Source organism: Lacerta agilis, chromosome 13 (genome assembly GCF_009819535.1).
Source record: "Lacerta agilis isolate rLacAgi1 chromosome 13, rLacAgi1.pri, whole genome shotgun sequence".
Taxonomy (NCBI): Eukaryota; Metazoa; Chordata; class Lepidosauria; order Squamata; family Lacertidae; genus Lacerta; species Lacerta agilis.
This window is the reverse complement of record NC_046324.1, coordinates 13,373,725-13,398,047: the sequence shown is the minus strand read 5'-3', so window position 1 is coordinate 13,398,047 and position 24,323 is coordinate 13,373,725. Positions and strand designations below refer to the sequence as shown.

General features: G+C 42.4%; 2 protein-coding genes across 4 annotated transcripts in view; both read right to left on the bottom strand.

Annotated features, from left to right (window-relative positions):
• SQOR (sulfide quinone oxidoreductase) overlaps positions 1 to 10,527 on the bottom strand; it is a 31,238-nt gene extending 20,711 nt beyond the window's left edge. The window contains exon 1 of one of the 2 annotated variants that reach the window (XM_033167303.1): positions 10,256 to 10,527. The gene's annotated coding sequence lies outside the window, so the exon portion shown is untranslated. Of the gene's footprint in view, positions 1 to 9,976; positions 10,039 to 10,255 lie in introns of those variants that run through there. The other variant, XM_033167304.1, reaches the window with a different exon arrangement.
• A 4,982-nt stretch (positions 10,528 to 15,509) lies between these two features.
• Positions 15,510 to 22,413, bottom strand: BLOC1S6 (biogenesis of lysosomal organelles complex 1 subunit 6). 2 transcript variants are annotated; one of them, XM_033167502.1, is made up of 5 exons: positions 22,258 to 22,413; positions 20,396 to 20,540; positions 20,115 to 20,202; positions 18,032 to 18,118; positions 15,510 to 16,233 (listed from the first exon to the last, which is right to left on the bottom strand). In XM_033167502.1, the coding sequence occupies exons 1-5, from the start codon at positions 22,319 to 22,321 to the stop codon at positions 16,114 to 16,116; spliced, it is 504 nt and encodes a 167-aa protein (XP_033023393.1). In that variant the 5' UTR covers positions 22,322 to 22,413; the 3' UTR covers positions 15,510 to 16,113. The 2 variants fall into 2 exon arrangements, with proteins under 2 accessions (XP_033023393.1, XP_033023394.1); XM_033167503.1 differs by lacking the exon at positions 18,032 to 18,118.
• Between the last annotated feature and the right edge of the window lie 1,910 nt (positions 22,414 to 24,323).

The following is a 24,323-nucleotide window of genomic DNA, read 5'->3' as shown; positions in this document are numbered from 1 at the left end:
TTAGCCTTTCACTAATTTTTTGTAAATATCAGGCAAGTAAAGATTGTTACAATGTGATTTTTCCTAATCCTAATTTGATTACAAGTAAGCTTCCAGGTAATTTTGAGTATTGTTTTTCCCCATTCCATTGTGTAAAAAGTTTTACCACTAGGCATGCTATGGCACAGGCTTTGAAACGCCATCTAGAGGTTTATCTGGTGCATGCTAGAGTTTTGCACCTGGATGGCTGGAATAAATTTTGAACAATTTGGCTTAATTTTAGTTTGCAAATTACTCCTGAAAAAAGTTCAGCTGCAGAAGTCATTCTTATATTTGGACTATAAACATATTCTTATTCACAGATACTACAACTTAAGGTGGCAGATTCTCTTTTCTTATTTTCAGTTATTCTTTTCTTTTGTTTGAAGCTTTGAGATTTACAAGGAATCCAGCAGAACTGGTTTTTAGCAGACCTTGTTGCTTTAACATCAGTAACACAGGCAGTATTTCAAAGGGTTAATGCCAGGATGGCACAGCATTGTCTTTAATCCTCATCTCCATAGCTGGCCAACAACAGGAAATTCTTATCATATTCTATCAGATCCTCATCTGTTTGCTTTTGATCTAATTAAGTTTATTCTATAATTGCACAGCATCCTTTGAAAGATGCTCTTATAATTTTTTATTGATCGAGGTCCAAGGATTAACTGTAGTAACTTTAGCACTTCAAGAATTCCTAATGCAGGATATTAATATTATTTTAGATAGTATATTTGTCAGGTTATTTGCTTTTCTTTCAGGATCTATATCACACCAAGCATAGCTGAAAATCTTTTAAGTTTGTTTCTAACATGGCAACAATTATTACAAACATGCAGTTGCCAGCTTTATATTGCTCATATTAGATCGCATCAGTCCTTTCCTGGACTTTTATGACAAGGCAATGCTAAGGCTGATGTGGCCACAAAAGAACAGATTTGTGCTATCACACCATGGGACAGTCATGCTATGTTTCACCAACATGCAAAAGAGTTGGAAAAAAAAGGTTTTAGCTTCTTTAGAACATGCAACAGCTATCTTAGAGCAGTGTCTTCAATGTTCTCAGACTGCACCATCATCTTCTACTGGTGTAAATCCCAGAGGGTTTACAAGCAAATGTAATTTGGCAACACAATATTTTCCCTTTGTTTTCGTTTTCTGGACGCATTCTCATTATATTTGGACAACTCCTCAAGAAAGGAGAAGCCACAAGGCAAGTTCTCAAAACCTGCTTACTGTAGTCATAATTTTGCAGAGTTTTGTCATCAATTGGAAATTTATTATTAATTTGGAATATATTGAGAGATTTCACAGCACCTTAAAGGCTGATTTGGTTAAAATTAAAAGGAAAAAAGTGGAAATGGTTTCCCCGCAAATCAGGAATGGTAGCTAAAGTTTCTAAGTTCTAAATTTAAACATCACAAATTTATTTAAACATTACAAATTTATTAATTCAAATTTATTAGCTCCAATTGGAAATCATTTTGGCCAATCCCAACCACAGGGGAAATGGGCGGGGGTACGTTTTTGTGCTTACTTTTTCAGATTCAGTTTGGTTCCAGTTCACTGCGTAAACAGCCCGCTGCATGAAACCATGGAAAGATGGATTGGTGTCAGGATCCAATGTTCCACCTGACGCCCAACCTAGCATCACTGCAGATCCAGGATCCAGGACTCGCACTCAGACCTGATGCTCAACCTGGCCGCACTACAAATCCATGACCCCCAGAGGGACCAGAATCGCGTGTCGCTACAGCACTCCAGATTCAAGACCCACAGAGAGCCACTACAGCATCATCATGTCACTTGGGGAGAAATCAAGGCTCTCTCATCACATCATGGCAGCTTTTACTTGTCTACCACTAACTCGTTGCAGACACATGAACATAACATTAATGTGTCAACAACACGTTTATAGAAGACACCACCCCTCCGTTGAGGAACAAGTTTATTTTGTTGAACTTTTGACACAGACATTAAGATATTGAGCCCTCACTTTCTGAGAGACTAAAAAGTATTCTTATTGCTAATTGTTTCATTGTTTGATGCAAAGTGTACATAGGGTTTTCTATAAAGTTTATGTTTGTATAATGTTTCATATGAAAAGGTTTACAAAGTTAATGCAATTGTTGCACAAGTTTTGCCTCATGACATACACATTATGCCCATAAAAGCGGCATTCCTTACCCTCTCACAGAAGTGACTTTCCACACTTGACACAGATATGCTGACACCCTTGCTCATCTAACTGATTTGGCCATTTGCATTTAATAAATTAAAAAGGGGGAGATGTGGAAATTATAGTTTAGCCAGGCGTTGGCATACCACGCCGCTCTTATCAAGATAGAATAATTAATATACAGTGTTGGCATACCACACTAAATTAGGTAAGCTACAGAGCTTCATTTGGCATACCATTTGGCTCTGTGGGCACCAAGTTGGGAAACACATGTTTAGGCAGAGCAGGAGAACAAAGGAATAGGTGGAAAAGTACTGGAGATCATGAGGTGTTTAGAGGAGGGGGTGAGTGATAGAGCTGTAAGCATGCATCAGGTCACGTACTGGATGAAGGGAGGAAAAGGTGTGTTATTAGGAGGGGCTTTCCATATTAGGTATCAGAAGGCACACCTTTCCTTATTTGGTCTTTGGAGTTCTCTGTGTATGTTAATGGTTAACCTAGCTGTGAGTTTTCAATAAAAGGAGCCCCCTAGAATGCTCTGGGCGGCCTTCCCTTCACATCATCCTGTTCATCGCGTCAGTTAATTTCCCACGATCAACAATATCTAATATTGGCTTTAATATCTAATATTCCATAACAACAGTTAGAGGCTATAAAACTATGGCTGGACTCACTGTCCGAAGGTCAAGAATTAAAGTTAATTTTTGCACTAGTTTTATAGTTAGACAGCAATAAAAAGCACAATCCTTTCTCCCCCTTTGGCAGTGGAAGCATAAACATATAACCCAACAGCATATGCTCCATATCTCCATCATTGCCCTGTAAATAAAGCTCTTGCTATCAAACTCGTGATCAATGAAAAGGGGATGACTGCAGTTCCCTTCTCTACCAGGCTCTGTGGCTTAATGATTAAACAGCAGCTTCCTTCAAATTGTGAAAAAGTGGTGCAAAGCACGCAATATAATCCCCACAGTCCTCTGTGTGCAACAGTTCAGTAGACCCAAGAGCAGCTGTCCCAAGAGTGATTGCAACGAAGAAAACGTTTGGTGTCCACCTGTATTTTATAGAGCACAAAATGCTGTCCACGGCCAGCAGCATCTTGTGGACTAGAAACTTGAACGGACTTATTTTACTTGGCTTTTTTTGGTAATAATTTTTATTAGTTTTCAATTACAATAATCTAATAATAGCCTCATTATATCAGTGTCAAATTATAATACAATTCCTTATATCAATCATTCAAATTCCAAATTACATAATTTAGGTGGCCCCCCCCCCAGCGTGCTAGAATTGATGGTTTGATGATTTACTTTATTTCTGCGTTCCAAAATCTTATTGATCTCAATTACATTCCAGTCATCATAGTAATCCCTTATACAACAGCTGCAATATTTGTAACTTCTTTTCGAGGTGACACATTACACTGTAAATAGTTTTTAAGTCTACAAGTGAAGATCTCATACTGTATCCTTGTTCTTCCTGTGTGACATTTTTCAGAGGTGATTTAATTATTGTTCGATTTTATATCAATGTTTATATTTGATATTAACCATCCTGAGCCCGGTCTCGGCCGGGGAGGGTGGGATACAAATAAAAGTTTGTTTGTTTGTTTGTTTTTATTATTCTGTCTATATTGTTTCTTCCTGTCCTTGTAAAATATTGTTGTTGTTCAGTCGTGTCCGACTCTTCGTGACCCCATGGACCAGAGCACGCCAGGCACGCCTATCCTCCACTGCCTCCCGCAGTTTGGCCAAACTCATGTTAGTAGCTTCGAGAACATTGTCCAACCATCTCATCCTCTGTCGTCCCCTTCTCCTTGTGCCCTCCATCTTTCCCAACATCAGGGTCTTTTCCAGGGAGTCTTCCCTTCTCATGAGGTGGCCAAAGTACTGGAGCCTCAACTTCAGGATCTGTCCTTCTAAGTGAGCACTCAGGGCTGATTTCTTTAAGAATGGATAGGTTTGATCTTCTTGCAGTCCATGGGACTCTCAAGAGTCTCCTCCAGCACCATAATTCAAAAGCATCAATTCTTCGGCGATCAGCCTTCTTGATGGTCCAGCTCTCACTTCCGTACATTACTACTGGGAAAACCATAGCTTTAACTATACGGACCTTTGTTGGCAGGGTGATATTATATTATATTATATTATATTATATTATATTATATTATATTATATTATATTATATTATATTATATTATATTATATTATATTATATTATATTATATTATATTATATTATATTACATTATGGCTATCTTTTGCCAGTTGTTGCTGCTATACATCATGCCTTGCACGGAGCTAATGTCCCGATGTTATGCCAAAATTACTTGGCTGCTTTTTGACAAAAATCTACCAGGTACATCTTTTCTCAGCATGAAACTGGAGGACCTATGCTCTGGACTCTGGTACAACATGTGATAGCAGACAGATGGTGAAAATCAGGAAAACGTGGACTTCTATTTCATCCCACCCCTACAGACCATAACGGTGATATGTTTAGTTTGAAAGAATTACGGCTGCAAAAACAGCAGCCAGAGGTCAGGTAAACACACATATAAAAGTGTCTTCTGGATGGCGAAAATGCTTGATATAAAACAGAGACACTGTCCTCCAAGGTCTTGTTTATGCTACATACAGCCCATCCCAATGCCAAGCAAGGAAAGGGCTGAAATTTACTTGGGCTGGAGCTATTTAGCAGGGATTGGGGACCATCTTGGCTGCTTCTTTGTGCAAACCCAGGTCATCGAGCCTGAACTTACATCTTCTTCTTTGGCGATCCCTCGTAGCCAAGTAAGATTGTCTTCCATGAACACGGCTTTAACAGTAAGTGACTGTGGAGGCCAATTCTGGATCCACACGTCCTTCCACAGTGGGGACATAGGTTTCCGGGAAGGAGTTGATCATGGTCAGGGCCGGATTTAGGTTTGATGAGGCCCTAAGCTACTGAAGGTAATGAGGCCCTTTATGTGTCCAGCTGTCCTTTGTCAGCAACAAATTGTCACTGTTTTTGGTGTTGAATATATGCTATATGGTAATTTATGGACCTAATAGGTCTCTAAAGCCATTTGCACATAACAAAATATGTATTTTATCAAAGTAATTGTTGAACTGAAATACAATGAAGAAGTATATTAATAGTGAAATACAATTAAGAAGTAGTATATTTTTTTTGGGGGGGGGGGTCCCAAGAGAGTGGGACCCTAAGCTATAGCTTGTTTAGCTTATATGTAAATCCAGCACTGATCACTGTGAGGGTTTGCCAAATGTGTCTTCCTCTTAGCACGTTTCTCCCTTTCATCCTGAGTTCGAGCATCTTCAAAGCCCGTGACACCTTTGGTAAAGGCTGTTCTCCAATTGGAGCCCTCACAGGCCAGTGTTTTCCAATTGTCGGCGTTTATACTGCATTTTTATTTTTTTTAGATTTGCCTTGAGAGTGTCTTACATAGTCACTGCCTGCCATGAACCACCTTTGGCAGGACTGGCAGCAACCACAGCAGATATATCCTATGCTTATGCTAATATTTTATTCTCCTGCTAATTGTGCTTCTTTAAATGTGCACTCACCTCTCACCTGTGGCTCCTAGGAGCTGTCAGCATGTGACAGCAGTCACACCCTGGGAATGGCTTCGTCTGGCTGGCTAAACCAGGTGGGGGGTAGCCGTTGGGTCTCAAACCATCGGTGAGTTGGGGTTTTCCCCCTCATGCAAAGACAAGTTCTGGCAGATTGAGTGGACAAGACCAATAGGGCAGGGCCAGAAGAAAAAGCGGATGGACCAACAAATGTACATGTTACTTTGTACAGTAGGCTTGTTCTCACACACCCCTCTTTATCCTCCACCAGGCAAGCAGGAGGCGTTTTCACAGTTCAACGACACATTCTGACAGGTAAAAAAGAATTGGGGTACAAGGCAGTGTCAGTGAGGTGTGAGGCCTGGGAAGAGCATCATATAGAGAGGCTATCAGAATTGCATTTGGCTCCAAGGCAGGCATCCCCAACCTGCGGCCCTCCAGATGTTTTGGCCTACAACTCCCATGATCCCTAGCTAACAGGACCAGTGGTCAGGGATGGTGGGAATTGTAGTCCAAAACATCTGGAGGGCCGAAGGTTGGGGATGCCTTTTCCAAGGCCTGGAGTTTCCCTACATCTGGTAAGCATCCTATTTTTGTGCAGATCCCTACTTGTGACACATGCACGGTTAATAGATTAAAATATGTAATAGTTATGATGATAACAAAATAAACAATAGCAATAACAGCAAGAATGCTTTACAGAGCACCAGGGAAAATATACAAGTCCCCTGCCCAAAGGGGTTTGAAGTTTGCACAGCTGTAAAAAGCAGCCAGTTTCTCTTAGGGTACAAAATCCTGGACTGGCAGAACATCCCTTTTGCCTCAGATTCAGTCATCCAGGTGGTTGTCTGTGGGGCTAAGTGGCCAGTACAGCTAATCTGCTTCCCCCAACAAAGGCTCTCTCTAGCCCAGCCTTCGCCAACCTGGTGCCCTCCAGATGTTTTGGATTATAGCTCCCATCAGACCCAGTCGGCGTGGCCAATGGTGTCATGGATGATGGGGGCTGTAGTCCAACATCAATCTGAAAAGGCTCTGGTTTCTTAAGGCTCAAAACTCTGCGGCAGATGGAGCCAGATGCAGCGCCCAAACAATGGAGCATTTCCTTCCTCCATCCAGGCAACTGAGAAGCATTATCAAGGGAGAGACTTTTGGAACAACACTGGGATATATGCTCTGCTCGAGGCATGACGGTATGCAGCAACCACAGGGAATAAGATTGACAGACAAGGACAGGAAGAAACATCATGGACAGAATAAATGTCACACACAGGGAAAGCAATGATACAGCATGAGTTCTTCACTTGCAGTCTTATAAATTTCTTAATGTGTTAACACGAATAGAAGTTATAAATATTGCGGCCGTTGTGTAAGGGATTACTATTATGATGGGAAGGTAATGGAAATCACTAAGATTTTTGGAAGGCAGGAACAAAGTAAACCGTCAAACCATCAATTCTAGCATGCGGGGGGCCACCTAAATAATTTGGTATTTGAATGATTTGTATTAGGAATTGAATTATAATTTGGCATTGTTATAATGAGGATATTATTGGATTAATGTAACTGAAAACTAATAAAAAATATTAATCACAGCTTTACCCTAGTTCAAGGAGGTCACTTTCCACCAAGGCCAAAACACTGGTGGAGGGCTTGGGAGAGTCCTAAGGGCCAAAGAGAGAGAGGCTTGAGGGCCACATTGGACCCCTGGACCTGAGGTTCCCCCACCCCGTCCTAAAAGCTGCCTATATGCCCGTTTCTTGCACAAGAAAAGCTTTTCCTACCAGAGGGAAGGTCAGAACAGAAGTCAATGTAAGCTTATATTTGATTATCCAAGGCCAAAGGTCCTAAGTTTGTTTCTTTAGCTTCCTTGCCACACCCTGGGGTTTCAATAAACCATTCAGCTGCAGTCCTGTACACATTTCCTTACAGAGGAAGTGCCTTGCACCAGGCTCCATCAAGCCCAGCAGTGCCTACTCGGACTGGTAGCAACAATCCTATCACCTGCCACTTTATTCTTTTCACGTCAGGAATTGAACCCAGAACCTTCCCTATACAAAGCACTTGCTCTGCCCCTAAGCCACAGCTCTTTCGAAAGAAGTGCAATGCAATTTGACTGTAAAGGTCAGGAGACACTGACTTCTAGGGTTATCGCCGCTTTCTGAAAGGAATGCTATGCTTTTTTAAAAAAGGGTAGTAAAGGCAGCAATTCAAGCAGCAGAGCCTTCCTCATTACATCACCTCTATTGGGAGGGGGAGCGCTCCACCTGCTGAATTCCTGCCTGTCATGTAAGTGGGGGGGGGGAATCACACACCCAGCAAACTTAATGACTTCTCAATGCTCTACATAAGGTGGGGGGGGGGGCAAGTACTTCCTCCTTACAGACAAACCAATGGTTCTATGATAGTTTCCACAGACATGACTGAGCAGACCATCAGCCGCACAGACTACCTTGTAGCAATTCCTTAAAAAAAAATCTGTATTTATTTATACAGTGGTACCTCCAGTTGCGCACATGATTCGTTCCGGAGCTCCGGTCGAATCCCGAAGAATTCGTATCCGGAGGTGCCTGTTTTGTGCATGGGCGTGGCGCGTAGAGCGCTTCTGTGCATGCACGTGGCGCGAAACCCAGAAAAATACTTCCGGGTTTGCTGCGTTCGCATCCTGAAGGATACGCAACCAGAAGTGTGCATATCTAGAAGTAGCAATGTATACCGCTTGAGGCCAGTAAGCACTTTGCAAGTCTAAAAACCAATCTCCTTGTTGGCATCCGTTGGTCTCAAAAGACAACAGAGCGCTGCTCCAGGGGCAAAGTCGAACCACTGTGTAGGGAACACCAAACTGATCTCCCCGGGCCACAAGCCTGGGCAGTGCGTGGAGGTCCTGGGCTGCCCAGACAAGACCCCCCCCCCACAGCCTCACTGACGTGGTCCATAGGAAAGCAGAGCAATATATTTGGTACCAGCTTGGCTAAAACGAGTTGCCGGAAGGAGGCGTATAAGGCATCAAGACTCTACTCTGGATTTGTGTAGGGTTGACTCTGTAGCCTTTTCTTCTCCCAAATATATCCCTCAAGGCAGCAAGGGTTTAGGACCAGAGTCTTCCTTCTCCTAGATGGGCTACCTTTCCAGGTTGACAAGTTCTTTCTGCCCTTCCCTTCCCTCAGCAAAAATCGCCTTCTTGACCATTGGACCCACTTGTCTGTTCAATCTGCCGGAGCCTGTCTTTGCATGCAGGGGAAGTCCCTAACTCACCAAGGGTTTGAGACCCATTGGCTATCCTTACCTGCTTTAGCCTGCCAATCAAAGCCATTTCTGGGGTGTGGCCGCTGTCGCATGCTCACAGCTTCTAGCAGCCACAGGTGGGAGCTGAGTGTAGGGTGAGGACCAAAGGTGGACAAACTACCCCAGAAGGAGCATGATGTGTCCCCTTCCCCCAACACCCTATACACCACCCAAATCAACCACACAAACAAATGTAAGTCTAGCTGCGGTACCCTATCTCTAGCAGCCAGCTGTAGATTACAAAACTGCAATACTTTTCATGGAGGAAAGCTCTGTAGCTGTGAAATCCAAAAGGAACCTCAAACTTAGGCTGTATACCTCCCAATACCTGTTTTTTAGAGACAGGTACAAGGCCCATGGCCATCACACCCTGCTGGCAAACTTCTTATGGAAACAGACTAGATGGATTTTGGTTTGACCAGGCAAGTGTGTTTCACCAGCAATTCCAATTCCAATTCCAATTCCAATACCAACAATAGATTTCAAATGATGTGAAACTGCAGGTAAAATGTGGCATCTTAGAAGACACAACCCTTTCCAGTCACCCAGGAAAGAAAGCCTCTCCTAACATGGAGCTTCACTGTGACAAATATACACATTCCCAAAATACAACAAAAATGAAAGGAAACGCCCCCCTCCACCATACATGAGAAATATTTCTCTCATTAACTATTAACCAACAAAATCTTATAAAATTGAAAATGATTTTTTCCCCCGCTCGGTCAACACCGCTTAGTAGCTTACTGGGCTGCAGCCAAATCCACACATGCTCAGAAACACTCCCTTCTGTCCCATTTGCCAGCAACGAAGCCAGTCATTCCGGGGGTGGGGACCCTGTTGGGGCTGAACTCCCATCTCCCCTGACCAGTGCCCCTGCTCCCTGGGCTTAATGGGAGCTGCAGTCCAAGAGCCACGGTTCCCCCCACCTCGGCTGCAGCTGATCCCAAGCCGAAAATCCTCTTGCCCTGCTGTTCCTCGTTTCCCTCCAAACCCATCAAGCTCCCCCGGTGGAGTTTTGCTGGCGGAAAATAAAAGATCTCGCGACGGGCGGAGCTTCACCGGTTGAATTTCCACCTGGCGCAGCTGTTAAAAGCGCAGAGGAAGAAAGGAACGCTGCCAGAAAGAAAGAAAGGAAGAAAGGAAGGAAGGAAGGAAGGAAGGAGCAGGTAACTTCAACCCTGATCCCCCTAGGAAAGGGAACTCACCGGCCAAAGAGAAAGAAACCGACTTCCCAGTTCTGCTCTCCTTCATTTCAGAGCTGCTGCCCGATGGCTGCGCAGCCTCCGCCCGCCTGTTGCGCAAGAGCTGCTCTTTCGCCTATCAGAGGGAAGAGTCCGGAGAGGCCGGGCTGAGGCCGGGGCTGAAGGCAAACAAACGCCGCTCCCTCTCCGGATCAAACTTGCGCCCCGGCATGATGTTTCCCTGCCCAATAAATTCTGGGCGCTCCAGAAACGCCGGTGCGCTTAGGTGATTTTAGACTCTGGACTGCATGGAGTTATCTGTAAACACACGCACCCTCTTTTATTGGCTGGCAATGGGTTGCACCCAACTCAGTTTTACTCAAGAGTAGGCCCATTGGAATTAACACAATTCGCGTAGAATCGTAGAGTTGGAAGGGACCCCGTGCGGTCATCTGGCCCAACCCGGTGCAAGGCAGGAATCGCAGCTAAAGAAGAAGACCGGAAGAATAAGAAATCAAGATAACAATTTTTTTAAAAATAAACAAATGATGGAAATGGTTTGTTGAATGTTTACAGATAAATTCTAAGCGGATGAAAACACTGGCAGGATTATTGTAACAACCTGCAGTTTTTATAAGAGTATATATTTACAGAAGATGAATAAATGAGCAAACTAAGTTAATTTGGATACGCAGAAGATATTAAAAATAAATTTAAGGAACGCAGAAAGAGGGGGAAGGAAGTCAAGTTTTGAAATGTCAAAATGATTGTGAAATCAGTGAAATGTATAAAATTGAAAAGTATAAAGAGATAGATAAATAAATAAATAAGAGTATTTTGTAATGATTTACTTGATTTAGGCCTCCCCACTACACCCATGAGAGGCAGCAGTTAGGAGTTAGAAGTTACCAGTTTCTGCAATCACGGCAAGCACTGTGATTCTGCAGCGGATTGACTTCACCCCTGGAGGTGAACTCCATTGTATTTCTGAGTCAAGCTAGTGGCTTTTGCCCAGAAGAGAATGCAGCCGTGCACCCCAAGCCGGACTTTTGAGCTCTCCAATTTCAGCGGCAAAGGTAAAGGACCCCTGGACGGTTAAGTCCAATCAAAGGCAACTATGGGGTTGTGGCGCTCATCTCGCTTCAGGCTGAGGGAGCTGGCGTTTGTCCACAGGCAGCGTTCCGGGTCATGTGGCCAGCAGGACTAAACCGCTTCTGGCGCAATGGGACACCGTGACGGAAACCAGAGTGCACGGAAACGCCGTTTACCTTCCCGACACAGCAAGACCTATTTATCTACTTGCACTGGTGTGCTTTCGAACTGCTAGGTTGGCAGGAGCTGGGACAGAGCAACAGGAGCTCACCACCGTCAAACGGATTTGAACCACCGAAATTCCGATCGGCGAGCCCAAGAGGCTCGGCGGTTTAGACCACCCTGTGCAAAGCTAAAATTTGGAGGCCCCTCCCACCTCTCATGCTCTGTTCTGCAGCATTGTTTTGGCGCCCTCTGCAGTGTGGCACCCTGTGCGCTGCCCTAAAACTGTCTCTAGTGGCATTGACACAGCAGAGATACCGTAATCGCTCTCAAACACAGGAGTCATGATCTTCCCCACTTCTGTAGGTGCCTTGCACTGCGGAAGCTGGTTGTCATTATTTGCATGCTCAGGGCTTGTTGACCTTTTGAGCGCAGGGGTACGAGCGCTAAATTAATCTGTAAACTCAACATGTTTGTCTGGCAAACCTGCTCAAGGCTCACATACTGTAGTGTTAGGCAGTGATAACATATCAGTCTTGCTACAGCAGCATCTCCCTGAAGCAGTAGCTTATTTGATCCCTGGGTGTCTGTGTACCAAGAAAATTCTCACGCCTGCAGCTCCAGCCATTTGCAGGTGGAGGGGGGGGGTTGTTCTTTCTGAAACCTTGGCAAGCTGCTGCCAGTCAGTGTGGACAGTACCGAGATAGGTCTAAACCACTGAGCCTCTTGGGCTTGCCGATCAGAAAGTTGGCGGTTCGAATCCCCGCGACGGAGTGAGCTTCCGTTGTTCTGTCCCAGCTTCTGCCAACCTAGAAGTAGTAGTGTTTGGATTTGATATCCCGCTTTATCACTGCCCGAAGGAGTCTCAAAGCAGTTAATCTATTTTCCCTTCCTCCCCCACAACAAACACTCTGTGAGGTGAGTGAGGCTGAGACTTCAGAGAAGTGTGACTAGCACAAGGTCAACCAGCAGCTGCATGTGGAGGAGCGGGGAATCAAACGCGGTTCACCAGATTAGGAGTCCACCGCTCGTAACCACTACACCACACTGGCAGTTCGAAAGCAGGTTTAGTCCTGCTGGCCACATGACTCGGGAAGCTGTCTGTGGCCAAACACCGGCTCCCTTGGCCTGAAAGCGAGATGAGTGCCGCAACTCCATAGTCGCCTTTGACTGTACCAGATGGACAAATGGTCGGACCTGGAAAAAGCAGCTCCCTACATGGGATACAAAGCAGGATACAGGAGACACACCGGGGTTGCCCAAGACACTTCAGTGCATGAGCACACAGTGCAGTTTTTAAAAAATCCAAGAATGGCAGCCTAAGATGATGGAATATGCGCACCTTGCAGACTAAGCATATTGAACAAGAACAACATGTTTAGAGAAAGGTGGAAAATATTTATTGAATATATGTGGGGAAACAGTGTACGCTTGAAAACGGTTGGCAGCATTAAGATTAATTCAACAGTGTAAATAAATTTTGATGGATGTAATAATGGAATACTGAATGGTTTAGTTTATGTAAAATATGCAGGGATTTACGTTATGCAAAATGAACCATGGAAAGAGAAGAAGGAAAGTCACTGATATTTTAAGGATGTGAAATGAGTAAATTGTAAAACAGAAAATTTAATAAAAATTACATACACACACAGTGCGCTTTTTTCGGGGGGGGGGGTGCAGGGGTATGCATACCCCTAAACATACATACATACAAACAAACACACACACACACACACACACACACGGCTCTGCTTACTGAGTGTGCACAGAAAAACTGCCTGGGGGGAGGAGGAATTTGAGAAGGAAGTGCTGAAAAGGTTTTCAACAAAACCAAGAAAACCTGTAGTTGAGATGAGAAAAGGCGTGTTCTTTGTGATTTTGCAAAATATACTTGTTAACAGCAAAAAAGAAAAATAAATAAATCTGGGTTTCATTATGACATTTTAACGCTCCAAACTTGAGTATCCATCACCGGGAACCAAATTTATGGGCCCAGAAACCGCACAAGAATTTATAAACACATATACCAATGGTAAGTTTCTTATCTAATCACTTCATAACGGTCCAGAGTAGTGCTTTTCTAATTCTTGGCTGACCAAACTGCGGGAGGCAGTGGAAGACAGGAGTGCCTGGCATGCTCTGGTCCATGGGGTCACGAAGAGTCAGACACGACTAAACAACAACAACAACAACTCTTGGCTACAGTGACTTAAGTGACTAGTTCCTTGTGAATTGTCATTTCCAGACTTCCACAAAAAAATAGATAAGGCCATTTGAAGGTTTGGCATAATAATAGAACCTATAATTCTGTCCATTTCATTTTTAAAATTCCCCAAACCTTGTTTGATAGGGCATGCCCACCACATAGAATAGGGTTTCTTTCTAAAAGCTTAGACTGTAACTAACAATACATTTTCTCTATGCAATATAAGCATTGAAAGGGCCAACTTTTATTATTAAAACAAACTTTTAATTTCTAATACAAAATATGACCTGGCAAGTTGCGGGGTTTTAAAAAAGGGAATTTTAATTGTTGGAAGTCACGCTGGTTTTACAAAGAACAAGCCCTAAACAAATGGGCTAGTATCTGCCCGTTTGGCAATTTTGTAGACAAGTAATCCCTAGATTTAAGGGAAGAGAGAATCACAATGTAATGCATGTGATAACTCTAGCTAGCACAAGTTCCTGCAAGTTTCCTTTCAGAATGTTTGAAAATGCATTATTTCACAAGTCTGATGAAAGTTCTCTTGTTCGCTCTTACAGAAAAGAAGGATGGAACACACTCTTCCCCCTAAAGGGAGAGGGAAGTGAAATAATAGGCATAAAAATTAAAATTAAAACATTATTAAGTTAAAGACAAAGATGTTTGATATACCAGAGTTGGTTGAATTGTTTCTCTTTATTTTTTTCATATTGTGTCTCTTTATTTTTTCCATTTTATTGGAATTAATTAAGCTATATATATCTATATCTATCTGCAATCTAATTTCATTTACATTTGATTACAAATAAGGTGTTTTAACAGGAGATACTCTGTCCCGAAACAAAAATAATAAAACCCTCCTGGACTTAAGTGGAAACCACAGCAACTATCAGGTATTTCCCCCCACTGAGAAGTACACAATTAAATTTATTTTTAAAAGGCAAGCAGAACCTTTTAAAGTATGCTTTTTATTATCTGCAACTAAGTCGGGTAACCCATTTTGGCCCCCCAAGATTGTTTGAAATCCAATTGGCCTTAGTTACAGCAGTCAATTTTTGCTCTTTCCATAATTTGAGTAGTTGAGGACACAGAAACATGGACATAAAAAACACACACGTGAAACTGAAGTGATGCGATAAGGACTCAAAACATGGGAGTTTTCCACTAGCTTTCTAGCGGTTCAGATGTCATCCTATTCTTTTGCCATATCTAGATGTCATTGCAATGCATATTGAACCACAATTCTAAAAGCACTTGCGACGGAGCACCACTATGAAAGCCGGAACCAATGGTTACAATCTACCAGAACTTTCAAGGGGCTCCCTAGATATGTCTCTAATCCTTTCTAACCCTCTAGCCCCCACCCTTAACCCTCCAACCATCATCCTAATCCAGGCATCCCCAACCTGTGGCCCTCCATGTTTTGGCCTACAACTCCCATGATCCCTAGTTAACAGGACCAGTGGTCAGGGATGATGGGAATTGTAGTCCAAAACATTTGGAGGGCCGAAGGTTGGGGATGCCTGCCCCTAACCCTCCAACCCTCTAAACATGGGAGTTTAAATATGGAAGGGATGGGGAACGTTTGGCTCTTGAGATGCTGCTAGACTAGAACTACCATCACCCCTGACTGTTGTTTGTGTTGTGCTGATTAGGGCTTATGGGAGTTGTAGTATTACCACATCTGGAGGGCCCTGTATCATCCACATTTTGCAATTTCAGCAGGAACCTGCAGCGTATGCAGAGCCAAGAGTTTTGCCACGTAAACTTCGCTACTGCCACCACTGAAATCAGTGCTATGCAAGAGCGCACCACTTATTTGCTGTGGGTTTTTACAGACACTTTAATTCTGACATGATCGGAAGACGACATAATTGGATCTAAAAGCCTCACTTCGCCAGCAGTGCCTTATGTTCTCAGAGTTGAAATAAAACGGACAAGGTTGTCATATGGGCTTCTCATTCCTAGTCCGTCTACAGCTGCCATGCTTATTTTGTACATGGCAACAGGGAAGGGAGAATCAACGAGCCAAGAACTGTAAACCAGACTTAAAGATTAAGCCTACAGTTAATGAGGTAGAGGTCAGCTATCAACAAAACATTCATACATGGGACAAGGATGCACCAACCTAAGACCATCTAAGTTGTTGTTAAAGAATGCAAAATTCTATTTGTGGGAAGTAAGGAAAAGGCTGACGCAGCAACGTTAAGCTGTAGCGTTAATCAAAAAAGCATCCTGAGCTGCTGGTAAGCTCCCTGTTCCTGCTTTCCCGATTAGGAAATAGCAACCTGGAAACGCTAATACTGAACTAATAGACTTCTTGGCAAGTAAGAACATCAGGTTCATGAGGTGCGACATGGGCCTCCCCACCAAGTCCAGAGAATAGTGTAATTAGTTCGACAAGCCAATACATGTTCGGCTTTCATGTTCTTTTAGCGGGTTTGGCGGTTAACTGTTTCTCTCTTTCAAGCTCTTTTTCCCGTTGCTGCTCTCGTTCCAGTTCTTCTTTCTGCCTCTTTTGTTGGAGTTTGAGAGCTCTTCTCTGAAATAAAAAGCCAGAAAAGAATGTGACTTTCCTGAAGCTGTAGAATTAGATTTGACAGCACAGCAGCAACATTATCCTGTTATTTCCCCTGAGGTTTTTCAGAGAACTCCCCCCGCCCCCCCAAAAAAACAAGTGGGATTTGCAACATAATGTCACAGTGGATCCTCTCTCCTAACAGAAGCGCTCCTGTTCAGGATTTTAGCCAGCCATTCTCTCTAAGCATAGTATCCTGTCCTCTTCCCCACTCACACATTTTCCCCACTTGCTTTTCCAATTGACACTCAATACTGGATTCCATGGACGCGGGTGGTGCTGTGGTCTAAACCACAGAGCCTAGGGCTTGCCGATCAGAAGGTCAGTGGTTCGAATCCCCGTGATGGGGTGAGCTCCCGTTGCTCGGTCCCAGCTCCTGCCAACCTACCACTTCGAAAGCACGTCAAAGTGCAAGTAGATAAATAGGCACCGCTCCAGCGGGAAGGTAAATGGCGTTTCCGTGCACTGCTCTGGTTCGCCAGAAGTGGCTTTGTCATGCTGGCCACATGACCCGGAAGCTGTACGCCGGCTCCTTCGGCCAATAAAGCAAGATGAGCACCACAACCCGAGTCATCCGCGACTGGACCTAATGGTCAGGGGTCCCTTTACCTTTACTGGATTCCATGGCTATTCAGTGTGCCCAGACAACATCAGGCTTTTTATAGGGGTGTGTGGAATGCTCCCTAAGTTGATATTTAGTCCTTCTGCAACCTCACAGGTCCCTCCCACAGAGCCCGATGACAATAGAGTCGTACCTTGGAAGATGAACAGAATCCGTTCCAGAAGTCTATTCGACTTCCAAAATGTTCGGAAAGCAAAGCACGGCTTATGATTGGCTGCAGGAAGCTCCTCCAGCCAATTGGAAGCCGAGTTGGACGTTTGGCTTCCGAAAATCGTTTGAAAACACTCACTTTCGGGTTTTGATCGTTCGGGAGCCTATTTGTTCAGGAGCCCAGGTGTTTGTTCGAGATCCAAGGTACGACTGTACCTTCTTTTTATTTTCCATCAGCCTTGCTTTTATTCTTTTTCTACCAGCCCTCACCACCTGAGTGTGCTATTACAGGGAGTGCTGTTTGTCTATCTAAGGAAAAATTATGTGCAACACACACAAACAATTCTAAAAAAAATCTGTTAATAGATTCTGTATTTATATTTACATACACTCCTACCCGTACAGCAACTGAAAAACTTATGAGTAGCCAATATACAGTACAGACTGAATATTTAGCTTATGTATGAATAAAAGATAAACTGATCATTAGGTAGCATCTATAGATAATTTTAATATAGCCCATGTATGCTTACTTGTAGGGAAGTTCTGTTTTGTTAAGTGGTGCTTGCTTGCTGGTAAGCAAGCATAGGACTGTCACCTTCATTCATTAGAGACCTAAATCTGAGATGTACAACTGGATATCATGTATATTAACAAAGAAGTACCGGTAAGTCTCACTAAGTATAGATTATTGCAGCCCAAACATACTAACAAGATTGCAATATCATAATATTATGGTAACTACTCTCCGGTAGCCTGATTAATTCTCCTCATGGGTGGCATTAATGGTACTAGGGATTCTGCTGTACACAAGCCTTTCATCAGAAAGATAACTACTTGAAAAACTGGAAAATTAAGAAAATGCTAGTTCCCAATGGAAATATAAAGCAAAAGCAGAGCATGAAGATCAAACTTGATCTGTAAGACCTCAAAGAACAAAGAAATAAGCAGTACTCTATCCTTTGTTAGTCAAAGTGAAACAAAACTCACTTTCAACTTTGATGTTTTCTCATGCAGCAGCAGCATCTCTTTCCTAATGTTTACCAACTTGTTGTGATAGTACTTTGCTTCTGAAAACTTAAGAGAGCGACAACAAAAAAAGCAAGAATTCAGTAGAACATATAACTTCAAAATCAGCAACTCACATAACTGCCTGAAGTTACTGAGGTAAGTGAAAAGTTGTTATATAATGCGTACGACCTTGGAAGTTAAGTTCCACCTTCTCAGTGAGAGTTACTTCCACGTAAACGTGCATAATGATTGGGATGTATGATGCTAGAATATGCTAAAAATCCATCTATTTTAAAAGGTCATACCACATCAAGAGCTACTCCTGAAGACTGACCTGCACTCTCTCTTTTTGTTTTGCTTTTTAATTTTATTAAATTTAATGCAGATGCCAAAAGAAAAATTACAAATAAGTACAAATAAACCTCAGAAAATACATATACAAATACAAAAAATACATAAAAAGATATCACACCAACCCTTCCCCCATCCCACCCACCACCTTATCATAAACTTATAATCTAATTTAACATAAACTAAAATGCGACTTCCTTCCATCTATGCTACTTTGTTTTACAAATGTTGTCTTTGTTGTTGTTGTTGTTATACTTTATTTTATAATATATTTTATATTTATTTTGTTTTATTGTTTCCCCCCCTTACAAGCTTCATTTCTGTCTCTGAACAATGTTTCTTTGTATATTCCTTCACACATTCCCAATTCTTTAACAGACTTTGCTTTGATTGTCCTCTAATAAGTGGTGTCCACTTGCTGTTTCGGTGTATTCAAGAAACTTATTTTGCCACTCAATTATTGTTGGTATTTTATTTTCTTTCCAATTCCTCTCTATGAGCACTCTTGCCGTGGTAGATGCGTATGGGAATATCATTCTCTTATTTGTGGGGATCTCATTTGTAACTAATCCCAGCAAATATGCTTCTGGCTTTTTACGAAATGACTTTTTATAAATCTTTTTTATTTCTTCATGGACCTCATTCCAGAAAGGTCTTATTTCTTTGCACACCCACCAAATATGATACATTGATCCTACCTCTGTGTTACACCTCCAGCACATTTTAGAACTTTGTTTTATAAATTTTAGCCAGTTTTTCAGGCATTAAATGCCAACTCTCATTTATGTATGTTTGCTCAAAAGTAAGTCTCACAGTGTGTGATGGGAAGTACAGTGATACCTTGGTTCTCAAACGCCTTGGTTACCAACCGGCAAAATCCCGGAAGTAAGTGTTCAGGTTCTCGAACGTTTTTCAGAAGCTGAACATCTGATGCGGCAGTTAGTTATTGTTTCAGGGCACCTGAACCAATCAGAAGCTGTGCATTGGTTTCCCAACATTTTGGAAGTCAAACGGACTTCTGGAACGGGCTAAATTTGGCACTTTTGTTTTTGCTACTTATTTTGCGTTTTTGTTTTTGAGGCTTTTTCGGTTCATTTGTTTTTGTGACTGTGTGGAACCCAGTTCAGCTACTGAATGATTTTGTGACTGCGGAAATGGATAAAATCCCCCATCCAAACAATAACTATCATCATTGCAGGTAAGAAAATAAATAAATTTTAATTTTTATAATCTACAGTACTGTATTATTTATTTTATAGTACAGTGCATTGATTATTGCTTTTATTTTATGGATCAATGGTCTCATTAGATAGTAAAATTCATGTTAAATTGCTGTTTTAGGGGTTGTTTTTAAAAGTCTGGAACAGATTAATCCATTTTGCATTACTTTCTATGGGAAAGTGCACCTTGGTTTTGGAACGCTTTGGTTTTGGAACAGACTTCCGGAACGGATTAAGTTTGAGAACCAAGTTACCACTGTACTCCCATGTTACATGTGCAAAGGACTGCAATCTTAGAGGAGAGACAATTGTGAATATAAATATGCAAGATATGAAACTTCAGAATGAGATTTCCCTGGTTGTGGTTAGTTATCCTGTGTTTAGGTTGCCCCACTTAGCATAGATTTTCTCAAAATACAAGATTCCATATGTAGTGTTTTTGTACAAACACATGGTCTTTAAAACTGAGTTGTCTGACAGAACTCACTTACCAGCACATTGATATCAAGAACAGAATTGCATTCTTTAAACTTTGAGATTTCTTGCTGCAGAGTTTCTAGTAGTACTTCTTGGTTCTGTCTGAAAGAAGAACGCAATAGTTTACACATATTTCACAATAAAACCACGTATTCAATTACAGAATTTAGTGAAGAGCAAATGCTGCCTGCCAGAAGAGTCAAATATAAAAGGAGACTTATTCTTTCCTTACAATCTACAGTATTTAGCATTTGAAAGAAAAAAACACACAAATGCATTTTGATTGTTTACATACGTTAGCTCTTTTAAGGATAGTTTTGATCGTTGTAGATCAGGTAAATAATGTGAAATCAGCCCTTCTGTTAGCTGCTCCACAGCTTTCTTGTCTATAACAGTGAAGTCTTCTATTAATCCTTCATCAGGAGAATTATCGTTTGAATCTGTAACAGATGTCATAGATTTTTATCAAATGTGTATACGTGTGCACACAAATACTAATCATGTAAATACAAAATTAAAAACCCCAATGAATAAGCACACAAAATACAACTAAATAACAAGCACTTAAAAACCCTAAACACTAAAGAGCAGAGTAATGCAAGATCCCTGCTAAAATTATTTTATGCTGTGGGTCACCCAGAGAACATTGCTGGGTGATCTGAACAAGCATAAATAAAGGCTGCCTTATTTTCCACATTTATGAAAGGTGAGAAAGCTCATCCCTCAATCTTCAGCCTGCAAATTCACCCACCCATCTCTTCAACTTTTGGCATTTTTCCAGTGAAGTCGCAACATACTCTTTTTGCACTTGCTAGAGTACGGTTGTGACTTTTATTTTATTGTTTCACCTTTTGTAAACTGCTTTTGAGTCTTAAAAAAACCCAAGAACAATCAAGAGGCGTATACACTTTTACCAAACAAACAAAGGTAAGCAGAACCTTTTAAAGTACCGTATGCTTTTTATTATCTGCAACCAAGTCGGGTAACCCATTTTGGCCCTCAAGCATCTCCACCTCCATCGTTCAGCCCGGACACTGAGGTCCAGCTCCGAGGGCTTTCTAGCGATTCCATCACTGAGAGAAGTGAGGTTGCAGGGAACCAGGCAGAGGGCCTTCTCGGTGGTGGCGCCCACCCAGTGGAACGCACTCCCACCAGATGTCAAGGAAATAAACAACTGTCTGACTTTTAGAAGGCATCTGAAGGCAGCCCTGTTTAGGGATGTTTTTAATGTTTGATGTTTTGTCGTGTTTTTAATATTCTGTTGGGAGCCACCCAGAGTGGCTGGGGAAACCCAGCCAGATGGGCGGGTTGTAAACAATAAAATTATTATTTATTATTATTATTATTATTATTATTATTATTATTATATCCAATTGGCCTTAGTTACAGCAGAGTCATTTTTTTGCTCTTTCCCTAATTTGAATAGTTGAGGACATAAAAAAAAACACCCATTACATTTAAGTGAAGCAATAAGGACTCAAAACATGGAGTTTTCCACTAGCTTTCTAGCAGTTTGGATGCTATCTTATTCTTTTGCCATATCTAGAAGATGTCATTGCAATGCAACAAACAAACAAACAAACAAACAAACGAAAACACATCCTTTGGAACCAAACCCAAAACCCCTGTGGCATTTTCCAAGAACTGAGGGGCTGCATCCCAAGTTACAGTTATACTGAAGCACAGACCTGTCGAGATTAATGGAACCCGAGTTAGCCAATAATAAAATACAATTATTTATGATGGTGGTGGTGGTGGTGGTGATTATATTTATACCCGCTCATCGGGCTAATAATAATAATAATAATTTCATTATTTATACCCCGCCCATCTGGCTGGATTTCTCCAGCCATGTCCCACAGTTTTCAACAGGTCTACTCCGAGCAGGGCTAACGCCGGACGCAAACCCCGTGATATTTTATTACGGGCTTCGTAAACATTTCACGGCGTCAGAAGGAAGCGAGCCGTTTTTTGCTGCGGTCCTGGAAGGCTCCTGCCGCATGATCCGCAGCTCTGTGAGCTGTGAGCGGGCTAATGTCTTCCCAATCGGACCAAGAGCGAGCGGATCAAAAACGTTCAGACTTTGAGGGCCCCGCGAGGGGACCCCCGGGGGTCATCTAGCCCAACCCCCCGCAACGGCCGCCGAAGCCAACATACCCAAAGCAGGGTCGTTTCGGGCCTGCAGAGCCGCCTTCACGTCCAGTGGGTCCGCCAGACTCATCGCTTCCTCCCTCACGAAACAAACAGACAAGATATTTATTTTCGAGGGAAAGCGAAGGCAACGCCGGGCCCCGCCAAAGCCGGAAGTAGGAGTAGGCCTTCCGGTCAATAAGGCAGCCAGCCTCGACGTAGGAAGGAAGACGGGCGCCTGAGAACCATGGAGATAATAAAAGAAAAGGCTAGAGGCGAACAGCAATTTAAATAAAAAATTATTGAAAGTTCAAAAAGTACATAATTATATGTGCACCAAACATGGTGAGACGTAAATGAAAGAGAGAAAAGAAAAAAGAGAAACAGCACCATAGCATTCCATAAGTAAAGAATAAGACAACAAAACAAAACCAGGCGACCAGAGTATATAGCTTGGGGTGTGTTTGTGGAAATATCCCCGGATAAATTTAACGGGGCAAACTAGGAGCCACCTCACAATAAAAGCAGAAGCTGCCAATTAAAAAGAAAACTATTCATGGTAACTCTAAAGGGGACCATGAACAGTTGACTTTTGCTCCAAGTTTAATCTTTATTGGTTTTTCAAAATACATCACGGTTATCCTTTTCCATCAAGAATATACACAAAAGAAATACTAAAGTGTTGGAAATGAAGTAAACTTGTATAATTAAGTACTGAGACTTCCCTCCACCCCAACATGGGTCCTCTACATTTCAGTATTAACTGCATATTGAATAATATCTAGCTTATACTTATCCATTATTTCCATAAGTTATATGTTATAAGGGGTTGCCAGCCATCATTTTAAACCATAATCCAAAGAACAGCTCGATATGAACAAACCAGCAAGGCAAGTTATTCAAAGTATAAACATTATCCCCTGACTGTGCATCAGTGTGCAAGAAATGCACTCCACTCCCCACAGTGGACCCATGCTCCCTCGCCCTCTTGAATTTCCCTTCTGCAAGCTGCATCCGTGGATAGAACATCGCACCTAAATATTTCCATTCTGCACAACATGCAGCATTTGCACGACCCCCTCCTGACAGCACCACACACGGAGGGATAATTCCCACACACAGCTTGATGGGCACATGTGTAAACCCACCCTACCCCAGATCTGCATTAGAGGGAATGGCACATGCCTCTTTGTCAATTTGAGCGTAGCCCTGTAAGGGAATAGAAAGAGATAGGCAGGCCGGGCCGTCCTCTTATATACTTGCTGGGATTGACAAGTCATGTGACCCTCTTATATACCTGCTGGGATTGACAAGTCATCTGACCCTCACCTGAATCCTCTCATATACCTGCTGGGATTGACAAGTCATCTGACCCTCTCCTGAATCTCATAGCTCTCCAGTAGCTGTCTCTGATCAGTTATCATTTAACTCTTGGGGGAAATAATTAGCATCACACATCATGTGCCTGGAAGTTGCCAAACCAATTAACCAAACAGAAGGATTACTGTTAATAGCACCAGTTTTCCTATACAGTGGTACCCCGCAAGATGAATGCCTCGCACAACGAAAGGGTTTTGCGATTTTTTAGTTGACTCGCGAGACGAATTCGTCTATGGCTGTGCTTCGCAAGACGAATTCGTCTTGCGCAGTACCACTGTAAGCCGGCTGGAGCCGCGCCGCATTTTAAAGCTGCAGCGAGCGAACAGCAGCGCTGCTGTTCGCTTGCTGAAGCCTTAAAACGCGGCGCGGCTCCGGTGCCGGTCGGAAGGGGTGCCGGCCGATCTCGCCCGCCATCTTGGGTGGACTGCGCATGTCTGTACATGCGCAGTCCACCCAAGATGGCGATCGGCCGGCGCCCCTTCCTTTTTTTTTTTTTTATAAGATTTTATTATTTTCCAATAAAACAAAGAGAAAACAAGGTACAACATCAACACAAAACATAAGAAACAATAAAAAACAAAATCAACATTAAACATAATCAACAATAAACATAATCAACATTCAAAACAATAACAGCAATAAAAACATAAAGATAACATATACAAACCTTAACCAATATCTATCTTTGTATATTTCTTGTTTCTAACTTCTCT